The sequence below is a fragment of the Solea senegalensis genome, linkage group LG4 (genome assembly GCF_019176455.1).
Source record: "Solea senegalensis isolate Sse05_10M linkage group LG4, IFAPA_SoseM_1, whole genome shotgun sequence".
NCBI lineage: Eukaryota > Metazoa > Chordata > Actinopteri > Pleuronectiformes > Soleidae > Solea > Solea senegalensis.
In genome coordinates this window covers 17,112,121-17,130,082 of record NC_058024.1, presented here as the reverse complement: position 1 = coordinate 17,130,082, position 17,962 = coordinate 17,112,121, and the positions used below count along the sequence as shown (strand labels likewise).

The 17,962-nt window shown below is 39.8% G+C and overlaps 1 protein-coding gene across 11 annotated transcripts in view; it reads right to left on the bottom strand.

The window, feature by feature from the left end:
- Positions 1–17,962, bottom strand: part of rap1gapb (RAP1 GTPase activating protein b) — a 77,606-nt gene that overhangs the window by 2,057 nt on the left and 57,587 nt on the right. For 3 of the 11 annotated variants that reach the window (XM_044023022.1, XM_044023014.1, XM_044023023.1), the window contains 21 exons: positions 16,539–16,586; positions 15,794–15,832; positions 15,472–15,657; positions 14,507–14,610; positions 13,705–13,783; positions 13,555–13,608; positions 13,389–13,472; positions 13,199–13,299; positions 12,128–12,257; positions 9,389–9,544; positions 9,206–9,277; positions 9,018–9,104; positions 8,532–8,672; positions 5,776–5,907; positions 3,597–3,674; positions 2,807–2,916; positions 2,365–2,481; positions 1,445–1,586; positions 1,096–1,195; positions 526–642; positions 12–59 (listed from right to left, as the gene is read on the bottom strand). In XM_044023022.1, the coding sequence (XP_043878957.1) occupies positions 37–59; positions 526–642; positions 1,096–1,195; positions 1,445–1,586; positions 2,365–2,481; positions 2,807–2,916; positions 3,597–3,674; positions 5,776–5,907; positions 8,532–8,672; positions 9,018–9,104; positions 9,206–9,277; positions 9,389–9,544; positions 12,128–12,257; positions 13,199–13,299; positions 13,389–13,472; positions 13,555–13,608; positions 13,705–13,783; positions 14,507–14,610; positions 15,472–15,657; positions 15,794–15,832; positions 16,539–16,577 (2,091 nt within the window). In that variant the 5' untranslated portion in view covers positions 16,578–16,586 and the 3' untranslated portion in view covers positions 12–36. Of the gene's footprint in view, positions 1–11; positions 60–525; positions 643–1,095; positions 1,196–1,351; positions 1,587–2,364; positions 2,482–2,806; positions 2,917–3,596; positions 3,675–5,775; positions 5,908–8,531; positions 8,673–9,017; positions 9,105–9,205; positions 9,278–9,388; positions 9,545–12,127; positions 12,258–13,198; positions 13,300–13,388; positions 13,473–13,554; positions 13,609–13,704; positions 13,784–14,506; positions 14,611–15,471; positions 15,658–15,793; positions 15,833–16,538; positions 16,587–17,962 lie in introns of those variants that run through there. The other 8 variants (XM_044023018.1, XM_044023019.1, XM_044023024.1 and 5 more) reach the window with 6 other exon arrangements.

The window sequence follows — 17,962 nt, the reverse complement described above, 5'->3', positions numbered from 1 at the left end:
AAATATCTAACCTGAAAAATTATGTTGACGTTGTGATCATTTAGGTGTGGCTAACAGTTCTGCATAGAGGTATGAGGAGGAAATTGAGAGAGACAGTTAATGGCAGCATCAGAAGCCTGCAGGAGAATAAACATCAGATGAGGCATGCAACTAATGATCCTTTCCGTTTTTATAACATCTTTCTGTTCTGACATTTTTTCATGCAAATCACATATCTCATAAATATCTATCCATACATCTGTAATTATCTGACAGTTACCACAGTAATTGTCAAATAATTACAGATGGATTTTCGCTCCAGTGAGAAAGTTAATGAAATCAGTAAAGTGTGGGTTTTAAACACATTTGTGTGCAGAAAATGACAAAACTGTCAGAGAGACGTTTCACAAATCATTCAAAAACAATTAAACCTTCAAGTGTGTGTATGAACATTATATTGAATCTTTGCTTTATTGCAATGGAAGGGAATTACATCACTCAAATGTGTCTTTTTAATGCAGTGATTTGTAAACATCTTGAAGTCACCTCGTCTTACCGATGAGAACATTTGCTCCTGCGGGGGGCGCTCTGTCTTGGGCTTGCTGTCTGTCCCTTTTGGCTCCGACGTCTTCACTCCGTCCAGTTGCTGCTGAAGACGGGAAACTGGGGGAAGGCGACAGATGTGTGGCTGTCATTGTTAATAAAGTCAAAGACATAATGCTGCCAGCTGTTCTGGCTGAAAGTTATTCCGACATGCAAAGGATTAATGTTTTCAAATTTAAACATTAGTGATAGAAAGAAAGAAAAAAAAGTTGTGCTGGAAACAGTTTTAGGCAGAATGGATGTCATTCATTTAAAGAAGTGCTCTTTTTTTCCTCACAGTGACACACAACAGGCCATCAGCTGTTGGCAGCTCTACTGGTGCAGCTGAGGTGAAGTTTGTCACTCAAGGCTGCTTCAATATTAATTGCACAAGCAGAGAGGGTTAGTATAACATCTGCCGCATTTATATTTCCCCCCAGATACCCATGTGATCAGTCGACCTTTAGCTAACATGTCCAGTGCCTTGGGGCTGTTACCAGCCCAGTAATAGGAGTCACTTTCTCCTCAACTCACCTGGAAAACTTCCCTGGCCCGTGCAGCACACACTGTCCTCCAGCCCAGAGCTGTACACAAATGAGTCTTTCCTGAGCGGCGTAACACACGACATACTTTCCTGTAAAAAAAAAGAAAAAAAAGTTAAAAAGGTGTAATATCTCTCTTTATTTAATGTATATTATGAAAATAAAAATCTGAAAATTCGACATTTTTTAATGGAATTCCACATCCAAAACAATGTATAACCAGAATAAACAGAAAGAATACACATAACCACAGGTGTAAAAAGAAGGTGCTGCTTGTGGCTTGGTTCAGTGACATTCTGTACATGTCTGTCCTTCCATCACGTCAGCCTGTCTCCACCCACCAGTCCTGTGTCGTACTCCTCCTCAGCCTCCTGCTCATGCTCTTGCTCCTCCACGACACTTGCAAAGCTACTGGCGTTGGAGGAGGAGCGGGAAAGGTCCTGCGCCTCTGGGATGGATGGCGCCCTGTAACACATTGCCAAACTACACACCTGGGTCACTCTGATCACATAAAACACACACACGTGCACACGCGCTGGAGAACAACTTAGAGCAGAACAAAAACGTTTCTTTTCTTCCCAAAAATCAAATACATTTTTCATCATTTCACAGCCCTGTCTCTTGTTCCCTCTGATGCAACTGTATGCCACATCACCCTTTTTTTTTTTAAATCCACCCTAAATTATACATTGCTGCTCCTCAATGATCCTGAAAAAAAAACAACATGACCACAATATCATAATATTTATGCTTGCAGATTCAGTGCAGCTTTTGAGACAATAGGGAACCATATAAGCACTCTATTTAACAAGTTTAACTACAGACCAGCCTTTCATTCCATGGTCATAGTTTTATAAGCTGAATGTGTGCTCGGTTTTCAACATGTTGTATTAGAATCAAGGCTATAATGATTCATGCGGACAGTGAAAATATGGTGTGCTGTGTTTGACGCATTGTGTTGTCCCTCAGGAAAACTTTACTACTCTGCATGTATGTTTGTTGGTTCAAAATCATCATTGTGAGGATACAGTGTTATGTGGAAATTCATAAGATCATGGGCTTCTCCTCCTGTGTACAACACTAATGTACTGTATATACCACTATCGAAATTGATTTGACCATTTTTGTCTTTTTCCATGACTCAACACCTGGCAAGGCTCGGATCTATGTGGATGATCATTAATGTTCCAAACTGTGTTCTCTCTCCACCCACCAAACAACGTCCTCATGTCATTTACAGTAAACAGTTCTTGATTCTCACCTGTTCTTGGTGGCAGGGAAGTCTGGAGAGCTGTGATTGGACAAGGTGTCGGATTTGTTTTCTTGCGACAGGTGGCTGCTGTCGAGTGTCCTCTGGGTGCTGGGTGACACCTCCCGACTTCAGGACGGGGATGGAGATGAAGATCAGAAAAGAAAGTTCATTTATTGATAAAAGGTTGAATATTAGACATCACATAAACTATTTATACTCGTTTTTTCATTAGTTTACAATCAACAGATGTTTGGGATTTTGTGTTTTACGGCACACACAAAGGCCACTGTAGTTTCTCATCAACACATTAATCACAGGAACCTTTTAAATACAGTTCTGACACTGTGATGGTTGTTTTTCTTCATTTTAATGTGACTGCCTCCATCTGTTGCCACATTACTCACATTTCACTACCCACTCCCTGGTGAGCAGCACTACTCTATCGTCTCACCTCCTCTCTTGGACCTCCTGGATGTTCTCAATACCAATGGCACTGCTGCGGCGCGAGCTGAAGGGCCCAGACTTCTTCCTGGTTGGACTTTTCCCAGGAATGATCAATGACTGACAGTGTGCAGGGAGAGGGAAGTCAGACACACCACAAGGAAAAAAAACAAAAACATTTGCTTCTCACAACTACAGCAGTAAATATGTAAATATGCAGAAAAGATATCCATATATACGTAAAATATGCTGCAAAGGAATCATGAAGCGATGTCTTGGTCAAGAAATAACATAATGACACATTGGCAACATGTTTTACAAACCCACAATCTACAAGGCTTATGGTAGGAAGTGAATTTCTATTCTACATTTCCTAAAATATAACATTACAGTCCCGCTTGCTGTTATACTTGTTTTAATGATGAAAAAAAGGTTAATTTAATATGCCTTAAAGCAGTGAATGAATGTATGAGAACATTATGTGGGCGTCTAACATTTTTCTTCTCTGAAGTTCTTTTCTTTTTCAGTGTCAAGCTGCACAGTTAAAAATTGAATGAGGTGAAGGAATTTCTGAAGCGATGTGTTTTGGTGGGGGAAGAGTGTTTTAGCTTCTGTGCCAATGAATAAATGCAATTAAAATAATAACCAATGTTACTTGAATGTATGGCACCTATGGTTTGACAATCTCGTTAAACCACATTTAATAAAACACAAGTAGGGCAATTAGTAACTGTACATTAAAAATAAAAAGAAATAAACGACAAGCAATAGTAAACAAGAAGGGAGAATTATACATGAACCTCTTCTATTGTTCCTATCCCTATGGCACTGCCTCGACGTCCATATTTACTGGGACTTTTCCCTGGGACAAGCAATGACTGAGCCACATGAGACAGGGTGAGGGAAGTGGAGAGAAGAAAGAGGTGATGGATTGAAACAAGCAAGAGAGGGAGAAGGAAAAGGAAAAAAAAAGAACACGTCATAAGATTTCATGCGCACAACACAAAAAGGTTAAACAACAAAGTGCAAAAGAGCTTGGAAAAGAGCTCGCAGCATGAATTATTACAGAGGACGTGACATTGAGGAAGTAGTAAGAGGTTTTTGGAGCAAACGCAGGCTGTCGTCCGAAACAGAAGGGGGTAGAGTGCCAGCGAGGTAGCAGGCATGTCCGCACTCGCTGCTCTGAGGGAAACAGGTCTGTGCAGTGATGCATTCAGTGGAAGCTACCCAAAACTAGATGAGGGCTGGGTGATATGGACAAAAAAAGGTCATAATGATACACATTTTCAAATCAGTCAATATCAATAATTACCACAGTAAATGTGAGCTACTTCAGGGTTTAGCCCCTGAGAAAAAGTCAAATTAAACAGTTATTGGTGGTTTCTTTAAAAACAGAAAATGGCATTGATTTCTGAATGAATCTGAGGTGAGACATTCAAAACAAATGTGCTTCTGCAACGCATGAACATTATATTAATCATAGGGCTGTCAAACTATTTTTTTTTTTTAATCGCAGAAGTTCATTCGTTAAACATGAATAAATGAAAATGTTTTCATGTTTGAAATTCAAAATCTTCCTACCATCCATCCATCAACAAGATCCACTTCTTTAAGCTGACAGAATGTAACACTGGTCTCCTTGTCAGTCCAATTTCACCTTTTTATTGTTTGTTGCTGTTGTCTCATTCTTCTGTGTTCCTCCTTCTTCTATTATTTCGGGGGAATTATTCCGATTGCATTATCGGCCGTGTAAATCTGACTTGTATGTCACATGTATGTCAAAAGTCTGGTTTAAGTCGGACTAACAGAATAATGGTGTTCTGTAAACGTACAAACTATCTACTTCAGAAACGTTAAAGCTCTAGTGGGTAACTTCTGTCACCAAAACCTGTCACTAAAGGTATTTTGCCGACAGCATCTCAATGATTAGGATCTTAAGCTCAAAAATAAGCTGCTGCAAGTGAGTGACAGAGAAACTGTTGTGAGGAAGACCTGTCTTCTAAACACACACACACACACACACACACACACACACAAAGACACAGAGAGAGTCCGTCTCCACATTAAATCAGGATTATGAGGATTCTGGAGAAACTTTGTGGGTGCTTCTTGGCAGCTTCACTCAAGCGGGCAGTCAGTGACGGAGAGAAAGACTCTCTGAAAGACGACTCTACATGAGATGATACACTGGATCAATGTGATTTAAAAAGAATAATAACAACAGGATTAACGTGTCAGCCTCTTGTTAAATTGCTTTTGAAAAAAGAAAGAAAATGTTTTATCACCCAGCCCTTGAGTAGTGTCCATATAGAAAACTTAAATAAATGGGTTTAATTTTGTTTGACTTCAGAATTATGGTGTTACCCAATAAGCTAAAACATAATTAACCCCATTTTAGAAAGAGACACAAACAACAAGACAAACAAGACAGTGTGCTCCTTGCATTTGTAACACACTCCATGCATTTGTTTTCAGCCACTCATGCACACAAACTGCTGAGGAAAGGTTTTCTTTTTTCTTTTTCTTTTTTTAAACATTTACACAAGGATACAGTCATGACAAAAGCACATTAATGAGGCACAGAGGGAGTCTGGGTAGTCAAACAGCTGCTACACTGAGCTCACTTTAAGACTCTCGAACAATCCGAGTTCGAACACTCATTTCATATCATCCCAACACGTGAGACTCAATGAAATGCTGAGAATGGATTGTGTTATTTTTCAAAACAAACACTTAGAAAGGGAGTAATTAATAAGAACAATGTGAGCCATAAATCATAAAAATGATAAATGAATAAAAATATCAGTGTAAGCATATTTAGTACAAAGCAAGAGGGAATGCAAAAATGTCAGCAATGAAAGCGAGTGCTTTGATGTTAGCACACGGATGTTAATTATGATGAAAAACATGAGGACTCTATACTATACCCTGAATGTACATGTTTAGTGGGCATCGTGTGAACCAGAATGGGCTACTTACAATCCCTGGGGTTTTGGGGCTCTCTGCGGGATTGTGGGTAAAGCTGCCACTGTGACTAGTGGAGACTGTGTGTGACTTCTTGTTACTGAGGCCCATGGCATCCATTGACTGGCTTCTGCTGCGGATGACCCGCTACAGAGAGAGACGAGGAGATACTGTCAGTGGATCCACCAATATAATGTGGAAACCCAACACTCTGACCGATACTTCAACTGCTAACATGTAGGTATTATTACAAATTCTCCTGCAAACGTTAATTATAATGTGTTACACTATGCAGAATACATTTTGTCACAGGAAGGAAGAAACACACGCAATTTCCTTAATATGACAAATCCGAAATATAACGATTTAATGGTAAAAATTTGCCATGATGAGGCAAAGATTTGACGGCAACTTTTAAAAATACATTCTCTTCAATGTGGGTTAATAGGGTTACATGTTGAACCTATTATTCAACGGCGAGAGCACAAACAGTATGTGAGCATATGGTCGTGCGCGTGTTCATATACATATTAATATGCAGGACTATTTTTGAACACTTAGGGGCAGTGCAGGTCAACACGCAGAAGGGGATATACTGTATGTGTTACTCAAACAAAGGTTCACAAAAGGTCGAGGAGAGTGTAGGCTTTGCAGTGGAGTGGGATGATGCAGCATCTGTCGTCTTCTCAGTTATCATGTAAGGAGGCGGAAACTGTAGTGCAGGTTTGTTTGTGTCATGGTGAAGCTGAGATGGGACAGTGAATAATGAGGGAACAGAGCAGAGAGAGAATGAGAGAAAGGAAGGGATGGAAATCTTCACACAAACAGAGAGAGAGAGAGGCATTCAGTGCGTTTTCATGCTCAATTTTATGCGGTCTAATTTCTGGTTTATCTGTTGTCATGTTGAGTGGCATTCCAAGTCTTACGATCATGCATAAACTTCCAAATATGAATTTCTTTCAGCTGCCAGAGCATGAGCTCGGTCTCCGGATTTCATCACATTTTCCTATTGTGTTCTTCTTCTGTTGTACCAGCTTCTCCTTGTATTTTGGAGTCAAAGCTCTGGGATAGGAACAACATCGACATGCTGCCTCTATCTCAGCTTATTACACCACATTACAACACGTCTTATCACACCTATGCAGATGACACACAACTTAACATTTCAGTGTCATCACATGACTACAAACCCTTACTTTCACTGACTAAGTGTATTCATCAAATCAATGGATGTGCCAGAACGTTCTCCAGCTCAATGCAGACAAAACCGAGAAATCTGGGGTGTAATTATTGACTCTGACCTCAATTTTAACGACCACCTAAAAGATATCACTAAATCTGGCTATTACCACCTGACGAACATTGCAAGGATCAAGGGTTTTCTGTCTGAACAAAAAAAACTTGCTCATCAAACTTTCATTTTCAGCAGACCAGATTATTGTAATGGTGTAATCACAGGTCTTAACAAAAAAATCAATCAGGCAGCTGCAACTAGTCCAGAATGCTGCTTATACCAGGAAACTGGACCACATCACACCGGTCCCTGGATCACTACACTGACTTCCTGTGAGTCCGAGGATAGATTTCAAAATCTTAGTCTTGGTCCACAAAGCGCTGAATGGTCTTATACATCGAATACATCCTAGACTTATTAGTTCCCTATGAAGTATCCAGAGCTCTAAGATCATCAGAAACAAGTTTACTGTGTGTTCCCAGAAGCAAACCAAACAAAGTGAAGGAGCATTTAGGTATTCTGCTCCTCACCTGATGGTCTGCTCAGACTGTGAAAACATTATATACTGCAGCTTTTTCTTAAATAATCATCTTCGTTATCAATTCATTCTTATCTTTTGAACACACTTTGTACTGGCAAATCACACTTTTATCTCTCATGATTTTAATGACTATTTTTATATTTTATGGTTGATTTTAATTGTCTACCTTTTATTTTGATTAATGCCATTTTGATGTCTTGCTTTTATTCTATGATTTTCTGAATGCATTCCGATGCCCTTGCCTATGGACCATAATCAGTGTTCCCTAGCTGATTTGTGTCCAATAGAAATATTGTAATCAGATTCCCGGCCGCATTGTTTGAATGAGTTAGTCTGTCTTTGAGAAATTCCATTTAGTACAATTTCAGGCAGACTTACGTGTTTAAAAATGTATGTCCACTCTTAGTTGGACGAGCACGATAATTTAAGTTATATATATATATATATATATATATATATATACATACAGACTTTATAGTGAACAAAATGATGGAATCACAGATGTAATGAAATGAAGACACTGTGGGAAATGTAAGTATATTTCTCTGAAGCAGCAAAGAGAAGTAATCGACACAGAAGAGGAAAAACAGTAGGGGAACGCTGCCCAGTGGGAAACATGCAGACTGCATCATCGGCTCCTTAATGAGGGGTCATTAAGCTGCTCATCACACACACACAATCACAGCGTCTACTGCCATGCTGCAGCAGCTGAGTGTCACTCCACAACCTTAATGGTCATTGATGGAGCACTCTCAGTCAAAGCAAAAGTGCCTTTCAGCAGCTCCACAGCCAAGTGAGGAAATCAAATGTCAAAGGACTGACCCTTTGAGATACTGCCATGTTTTTCTGATTTCTTTTCTTATTGTGTGAATACCCAGAATCCCAGCCAAGTGACAGGACAGGGGGAGGGGTAAGGAAAGCACCCGGAAAGTTTCTCCACTCGTCTCCATTCTCTCTAATGCCTGATTGACAGCACATCTCATCAGCTGTATGTACCTTAAAGGATTCAAAGAACCCTCCTCCTCCTCCGGCCCCGTTCTCCAGCTTGTCTTCATCACCACCAAGACCCATCATGGACTGGCTGTTGATGTGCAGCTCCTCATATAGAGTCTCCAGCAGGGCAGAACGTGTGCGTTCCTGACAACAACAACAACAACAACAAAAAATGAAAGTTCATCATTTCAAATTAAGGGATTCAAGTGAAACAAATATGGCAATAAATCTTAGAGGGGCTGAGTCGCATTTGAGAAGTGTGAGAGACTAAGAGTAATCTATGATCATACCAGCCACAAATCATACCAGCGTGAAAACCCAAAAACTGCCTTGACTTGCATTCATTTGGGCAGCCTACACAAAAGCATTATCCCTATCCTTAACTATAACCAGCTAATTGCTAACCATTATTTTAACCTAATCAGTGTTTATGCCAGGAAAGGTCCTAAAGAAGTACCAAATACAATTTCACACACACACAATTCTCACCTCCAGCTTGGCAAACTTCTCAGCCTTGTAGCAGGCGTACTCTGCATTAATGAGCTTTGTGAAGAGGAACTCACGGAACTCAGGTCCCTGACGGTGGAGGATACAAAGTGAGTAAAGTTTCATGATATTTCGTGGTATTTTTGAAGAAATCAACCCCACACATTTTTCCGTGAATTTTCAGTGCTTACCTTTTTAAAGATGGCTGGGTCAGGCAGAGCCGGCCCAAAGAAAGGTACGTCATCCCTTGCCGTCACAGACACCTGAGAAAGAAAGCAGGTACACTGTAACGTCTGATGGATGCGTCACGCAGAGAGGTCACCGTCTGACTGTGAGAGTGCCTTTATATAGAATTGACTGTCCTCAGAACAAACCTTGTAAGTGACATTGTCTGTGCAAGCGTCCTCCACCTGCACCACCGCATACGCATGCAGAAAGTTGGACTGAATCATGTCGGGTACAAAGGGCGTGTTCTCTTCCTGGAACACGATGGCCACGATGTCGTTGCCTATGTGCCTCTTCCTCTGCAGCTGGAGGACACAGATAAACAAAACTAACAACCGTGGAAACATGTCAAATAACCAGTTGGAGCATTTACAAACACAGGCCTGTCACATCCAGCACTTGCACTGAGAGATTGACTAGAAAATATAGTCACAGCGAAGCGGTGGACATTGATTTTAATCCAAGAGTACAACCTCTTGTCTGAGATGCCTGTCACCCCAGTTTATACAACTATCAGCTATAAAAAAATGGAAACCTAATGTCTTGTAGCTCTTCCCTTAAAGAAAGTGTAAAGGTGTGGAATCAATATGAATCAATATACTGACCCATAAACCTTTATATGTACTTGCTTTTTCAATTTAGCTATGATCAATCTTGAATGATGGGGTATAACTGACATAACTGTGTGAATGTCAATAAATATGAATCCCAATGGAAGAAACAAAGATGTTTTTTTTAGTTCTACAGATAAACAGTAGCCAAACAAAGCTTAAACTAAATTAACTGGTATAAATAGGCCCCAAGGTGGTCGAGTGGCTAGCGTTGTTGCCTCACAACAAGAAGGTCAACAGTTTGAATCCAGGTTCGACAAAGGGCCTTTTTGTGTGGAGTACTCTTGCTACCTCCCTCAGTCCAACAACATGCAACATTGTGACCTCTTTAAATACGACAGCTCATGGGCTCCAATAAATAATGATAATAATAATAACAATAAGTTAAGGTAAAACAAAATGGACAAGATCAACATAGTAGATGGATGTTAAAAAAATATAAGAATTCAAAATGCAGAATACTGAAAAAGATGGCTGAGATGATAGTGGGGGGGGATGTTCATGATGGTTAGGCTAATCTGAATAAGTAGGTAAAATACTCAGAGGAGATATCACAATAACAAGCCCTCCAAAATGACTCTTAGCATGAGGATGCTGTGACCTACATATAAAAAGCCATATAAGATGTTCTTTTACATTTCGGAAACAGATATAGTTTGGAAAATGAGCAGGGAGTGAGAATATTGGAACAGATGCAGCTGCAGCCATGTTCCTCCACGGGAACTCAACACTGTGGCATTTGCACCACAGCAGCATGAAGTCATTACTCTTCATCAGCCATCAGGCTGTTTAGCACATTTAAGTGCAGCCTTTTAACAAAGCCACTTCACACCTGTTAAGCTCAAGTGTAAGCTGGTGTTGCTGTAAAACGTCTCATGAGTTGAACCACCGTGTGACAACAGCCGAGCAAATAATTATTCTAGGATTTAGAGGCAGGTCGTTTCCAGTATGCAGTTAAACGGCTTTATAGCCTCTGTCTGTTTGTTCACACGAGAACAATCAACCATCTGGTGAGTTTTTATCTTCAGCTGAAGTCGTGTCAAACGTACAATTAGCATCTCAGTGAATGGACAAATGTTTTAAACTAGGGTCTGACACAACTTCTGTAAATGTCTCCAAATAAAATAAAAACACAAATAAATAAACAACCCTAATACATTTGGATGCCACAATGCGAGACCAGATTACAGTTTGAAAGACATACTGTACATAAATGAGCAGCAAATGCAATGTCCAAACCAGACTACACCGCATATTTCGATCTATGCAATGATAAAATTCAGAACGCCAGGCTAGTGCTGCCTCATCTCCACCTTATTAAGCGTCAGCTTTAATATTGACTCACACAAGGGCTCTACTCACACAAGAGAGCAGAATGAGATTCATTCAAGTGAGACAAAAAAGGACTCAACTAGAGACACTTGACATCTGTCATCTGCTTAAATCAGACGGGACCATATAAATTCAGCAATTTTTCCTTGCTGAAGTCAGGCTGGATGTTCCATTTATTGTTTTACATCAGTGTCTTCTTTGAATCCCTATTTGTGAATGGAACATTTGTGCAGGGTTACTGTGGCAACAATTTTGAAACGCTTCTACAGGACAGATTAGCACTAATGCAAATTGCTCTGACAGAAAAGCAACTTCAAAGTAAGAAGCACATACGGATATCATAGTGAAAATAGTAAAATGTTAAAAAAAAAAGAATTGTTATATATCCGTCTATGACAGAGGGATAGGTGAGGACAATTAAATACAGAGTATAACACTTTTTTTTCTTTGCTGAAATAATCAGCTCAAAACATGTTGACAGTTGGATGAGAGCTTCATTAGCACCAATAATACAAATGCTTAGATTAGGAAAAAGAATGGAAATCAATTTTTGTGCCAAATAAACAATTGACAGTATCGTTTGTTTTATTCTGTTACAGAAAGGGAAGCTTCTCTGAACATCCATTCTCTGCATGTTTACAAGTTCAAGCAACACATTTATCTCCTCATTTTGCACCAGAGCAAAAATGGCAAACTGTTGCTTAAACTATGACGTCTATGACCTGAGAATGACAATTACAGATTCCTGTGATTCTTCATGTTATGCCAAATTTACTGTCACAAAATGTACTTAAATTTACCCCGAAGGCTGCTGCGACAGCCAAACACATGGTTGACAGTCAAAGAGACATCTTTACAAATCAATTAGTCAAGGATACTAAAAAAAACTGCTGTTAAAAGACAAATAGTCTACTCTGGTGAACAATCACTGAGATGTCACAATACCTGCTGTGAGTCTCCCTCTGTGTAAGGCAGCTTTGTGGACACGTGGAACATAATCTCCTTATTATGGAAATGTGTGTAGACGGATTCAATGCCTGTCTGTCCATGAGTGACATCCAGTCCACCCCGAAACCTGCAGGAGAAAAAAAACAAGTAAACAGTTAATGGCAAGAGCAAGAACAAGTAGTGAGAACAAATAAAAAAGTTTTCAAAAGGAAAGACAAGGACAGAGGAGAACATGCTTTTCCATCAAGGAGCATTTGCCAAGGGCACTTCCTCTGCCTCCTCAGTCACAATGCTGGCACCACACATGCCAGGACTCATTTATAGCTAACTCTGATAAATGACTTTCTCAAAAAAAATCAACCTGGGCAAAAGATTGCTATTATGAACGTTTATGCGATCTCCCATGTCTGAGATCATTGTTTCTAAAGTTCACGGAGTCAATAGAATCTAAAGTTTAGGCACATTATTTCATATGCATCATATAATCATCTAAGAAGTGGCGTAGATCACAAGTATTAAAGGCCATATTCTGACCTGCAGGAGAAAGAGGGGGTGACAGTGTGGAGAAACATTACAAGACGTCGGTTTGTTGTGGTGTTATGAGGACTATGGTATGTTTTCATGGACAGAATGCAGTAAATGAAGAAAACTTTTTTGATATTTTTCTTGACCAAACCAAACCACACATTACTCACAGCTTTGTCACACCATAGAAGTGAAAATAAAAAAGCATCATTTATCTCATTTAATAGAAAAGTTATAATCATCCTTATTTCTTCAAAAGGTCAAAAGAGGTTAAAGTCTATCATGTTGATATGCACGCCTGTAGACGTGTAAATAAGCGATGTCACTTACACATATATGTGGTCTGCAGATAGGCAACATATTAGAGTTCAACTAAACTAGCTAAGATGGAAAGAAAAGAGAACTAATGGATGATTAAATCCAAAAGGTTTTCAGGTGGAAAGTGCTGTTCAACAACACCACTAATGAACCAACTATAACCAACTCGTCCTGAAACCTGCTGTGACAACTGAAAGAAATGCACTTGAAAACCAGCGTCCAAACCCTTTAAAGTCGTGAAGCTCAATCTTGTGGCCCAGAAACTCCAAGAACTCGACAAAGGCAGGACTTTCCTCCATATTCCCAAACAGCTCCTCCTCTGATGTCTGCAAAGACGAGGCAAAGTGCATTTACAGGTGGAGTTGGAGACATGTGAGGAAAGATTAGTGGCAGCGTCTCTCTGAAATGCACTCACCTGGCCAAACTTTTGATAGATAACTCCAAACTTAAAATTGTTGTTGATCACGTGCTCATCAAATGTGACAATGAGCCTTGACGCCTTGGAAAAAGAAGACAGGACGTTTTAAGTGGAGCTGTAGTGTTGGTACTTCACACAAGTCACAGTGACGAGCGATACCAACCTTTGGGTAGAGGACAGGGTAAAACCTATCCACGTTTACTTCTTCACAAACAAGCTAAAAGAAAAAAAGGTAGAAGCATAAAATGCATTTCAGCATTTTTTTTTTTAAATCTGACACAAACTCTACGTGATAATAACATGACCTGCCTACCTTGGCCATCTGAACCACGTTAGGGAACTCAGTAAGGCAGGAAATAGGAATTACATCATGGAAGGTTTTTAGCTTTGTGCTGGAAGACAAAGTTTGAAAAGTCAAAGCTTTAAGATTGAATGGTTTGGTGCTTTGTTGTTAGACATTCATGCAATTGAGGAGACCTTTTCAAAAAGGTGTGTGGAAATGAGAGTATGATAGTTGTGAGAAAATAACCCCACCATGCACGCTGGCATTGAAGATAACTAAACTTATATCTAAAACTTCCTATGTTGAAAAAAAAACTTCACAAGTCTCATGTGGCAACACCAAAATTCACAATTGGCCTCGCAAGGTCCAAAATAATTGGAACTATGAAACATGTTCAACTCATTAAATGCCATCTTTAATTAAAAATGGCAGAAAAATGTCTTGAAATTTAAATAAAAACTCAAAAAACACATTCAAAGTTGAGATGGGGTTAGTAAAGATTTTTGGTGACGTCTAACAGCAGGGGACGGCCTAACTGCTAAGCTGCTTATTGTCAGAAATCAAGCAGGGAAAAAAAACATTTTAAAATTCACCACAGAGGCAACATGTCCTCTGTGTCATATTTTCCCCTGACATACTATTCATGAGGAGAGAAAAAAAACATACAGAGGAGTCAAGTCATGTGTGAAAATAGCTCAATATCATGGTATTACACAGACATTTGAAGCCAGGGTTGAGCCATCCAGAGAAAGAGAGCAACAATAAAAGGAAAACGGGCAGAAATTGTGCGGCGATTGTGGGAGAGTGAGAGAAAAATAATGGGAAATTGTACCGAAGCATCAAGCGCAGATGCTCTTGATCCCCAATGACATCATACTTCATGGAAAAGACCAAGTGGCCCAGGGCAGCATCCATCGTGTAATAATTAAAGTGTTCCTAGAGGCAGAGAAGCAGCAGAAACTGTGGGTGACACAACAATAAAGTAAAAGGCAACAAATGTGAAATAAGTTGGAATTTATACTGGTAATTTATATGGAAACAAAAGAAGCAGTTTGTAAAGGTCCAGTGGTTTAAGTTTCCATATCACACAGCAAGACGGTAAACAGCAACCAGTTCTTTTTGATGAACCAACTGATCATCCAATCACCAAACATCACAGTCCTAACTGTAATTTTGAGGTAGATGGTGTAGAAGCTTTATTTATCATCATGGAGCAGATATTCAGTGATGGGGAAATCTATGAAATAAAAACCATGTCAGTACGTGTCCTTGGTCTGTGTCAGGTAACTGCTGCCATTGTCTCCAGGTGTCACCTACTGTATGTGCAATTGAACACCACACTTGGTTCCGCCTTGGTTCATAAAAGATGGCGAAAATATTCACCAAAAAAATGACGTGTGCCGTTATCTCCAGTTGTCATACATACAACAGAAATACACAATCAGTCACTCTTAACACATGTGGCAAATGTGGCACAGACACACAGCACCCTGGACAGCTTGACTCTGATGCAGTTGTGATTTGACTCCGTGTCATTTAGTTTCATTTAGTACAATATCACTTTATCATGTTTGGGGTTTTATTCATACTAATGTGCTAAATGTCTCTGACCACGTATGTATGAGAAGGAAACATGTTTCGCATGGAATAATGTCAAAATGGGCACTCGTGTGTTATCTGTATTCTCTTCAAATGCTTTGAAACAATGCTTGCTTCATGATACAGTTCACCGCTTGGATGTACTGGAAGTGATGTCCAAAATTTTGACTTTTGGCACAAAAGAGAAAAGAGAAATACCTTTGTCATGAAATGTTTCCTGTAGATCTTAGCAGTGCTGTTTGTCTCCAGCTTGATTTGGGAAGTAGGGCAGGTGGCTTGATCAGCATCTGCTGGACTTTTGGGCTCATGATTGGTCCCTTCTATCCAGTAGCCTCCAAACTGTGGCAGCAGGATGAGTGGAAAAGGACTCCTGCGACCCAGAACCTGGTGAGAGAGGAAACAGATTAACGACTTAAACTACTTTACTTCCATTGCTCCAGAATTTTTTTTTACTTTACTTCATTACTGTATATGTATGTATGTATATGATGATGATATGAGGGGCATGTACTGTGTGTACCTCATGAACACTGGGATAAGGGATATAGTCCTCTTCTGTCTGTGGGGAGGAAAACAAAATATGCCTTAAGTTGACAGATCTGGTTATACTTTCTTAGAAAACAGTAACAATTTGAGAGCTTTTCTAGTTTTGATGACCACTGTATTCGATGCATGACCCAGGCAATTTATACGTCACGCAGTGCTGTTGAACGCAACGTTTCTTATACATTAAAGTAACCATGGCAACAAAAATTGTGACTGTGAAACAGAAGTATAATGCTGTCATACTTTTTTGGGTTGTTGTGCGAGAAGCCTACAGGTAGTTAATATATGCAGGATTATGTAACAGCACATATTTGTAATTTAACTACCTGATAAGTGTATTTATTTACTGTGGAATTACTATATGATGCTCTTTGCACTCCAGAAAGCATTTTCTGATTTGGTGGAGCCACTCGCCTCAATTTCAAATACTTTTTTTCGCCATTATCCCCAATTTTGAAATGTGGCTGAAGTTACAATTAATAGTTCTTTGTTCTTCTTCCTGATGTTTACCATCCGGGCTGTAGCCTTCTTAACCTGAGACCACCTGCTGAGATGTCCTCTCACTTACTTTTACATTAGTCTGCAGCCATAAGTGACAGCAGAGGATTTTGCAGCCCTAATCCCTGCCAAATCCTTAATCCAGTTGTTGAGCAACTTTTTCATTACAGCTGCTTCACCAGGCTGCACTTTATGAAGAGATGTGACAATATGAGACTCACTTTGAGTGGAGGAGGAAGCGGGCATCTTTGCTCATCCATTCTGAAACCCTGTGGAGGGAAAAAAAAAGAGAAGAAAACTGTGATACGATCCTGGTAGAACAGGTGAAATATGGACCAAAAATACACATAACATTTTTAGATTGTTAAGTTCCATGACATTTCTTCAGCTGCATGAGAGAGGAAGATAATCCTCTGTGATGATAATTCATGTTTACATAACACAAGCTCAATCACCAGATAGGCCACAGAAAGAGGAAGTTAAGAGGAGTGCATTGATAAAAAGCCAGGTTACATATACCACAAAGTGCCTTCCATTTCTTTTCTAATTCTGCTGAGTCATCACTCCTGCAGGTCAAAAAGCGCAGAGAGAGATGAGCACAACAAAGAATTCTCGATCAGTCGCCGTTGCTGTGGAATACCCTGCGGCAACGATGAGAAACGTATCAAATTTGACAAACATTATTTTAAGGAAGCTGAATCAGATGGAAACTGGAAAGCCTTTCATCAAAGTCATTCTCTGAAGACAGCTCCGCTGCGGTGCTGCTGTTTTCTGCAACTCACTCAGACATGTTCCTGTGCTGTGCAGGAACGGAAAACAAACATTGTCATAAAGCAAAGAGACACAAGACTCCAAACACAAGAGGAGGAAGGCGACGATTATAAAGACAAGCGACAGCGAATGCAAGCGCAAGAGAGATTAGGATATCTTTCATTTTCCCCCACAGTATCATATATTGGTTCTCTACACGAAAATGCAAGGATGGCGTTTTGAGATTTTCCCATTTGGATGCTGATATCTGATATGATAAAAACAAAGTTAGTCCTCGAATCATTTTCATGTCGACAGCCCCCGCAGCCAAAGCACTGCTTTGATTTAAATGACACATTGTAACCTCTGCTGCACAATAGCACCTCCTGCATCCACAATGTTAAATCTGTTGACCGAGTCAAAACCATTAACATGCTTTCATGGACAGAAAACGAAACCTTTCAGTCTCTTAAACTGACATCCAACTGTGTCTAAGTTTACGCTTAACTGGGAGAGTTTCAGTGGCAGAGCGCACAGAACCACGAGAGACAAATGCACACATTAAAATGACAAAAACACAAGACAACACACTGACTAACTCCGACTGCGAAGTCTTTTACCTTGAATAGAACAAACAGATATTATATCTTTGACCACAATGTACACGCAAACAATGAAAAAATAGATATTTTGGTGGCAAACTTATTAAAGATCAAATACAAGACAGAACAAAGAGGACTCTGTTATGAGGACTCAACGCTACAGGGAATTAATTTTCTTACTGAAGACGCTCTCACATAAAAGTATCTGATTAATTTGCATTTGACTCAGAAGTGGCAGTTCTCAGAACTGGATCTCGTCACAAAGCGCTTTCCTGCAAATCCTCCTTAACGTT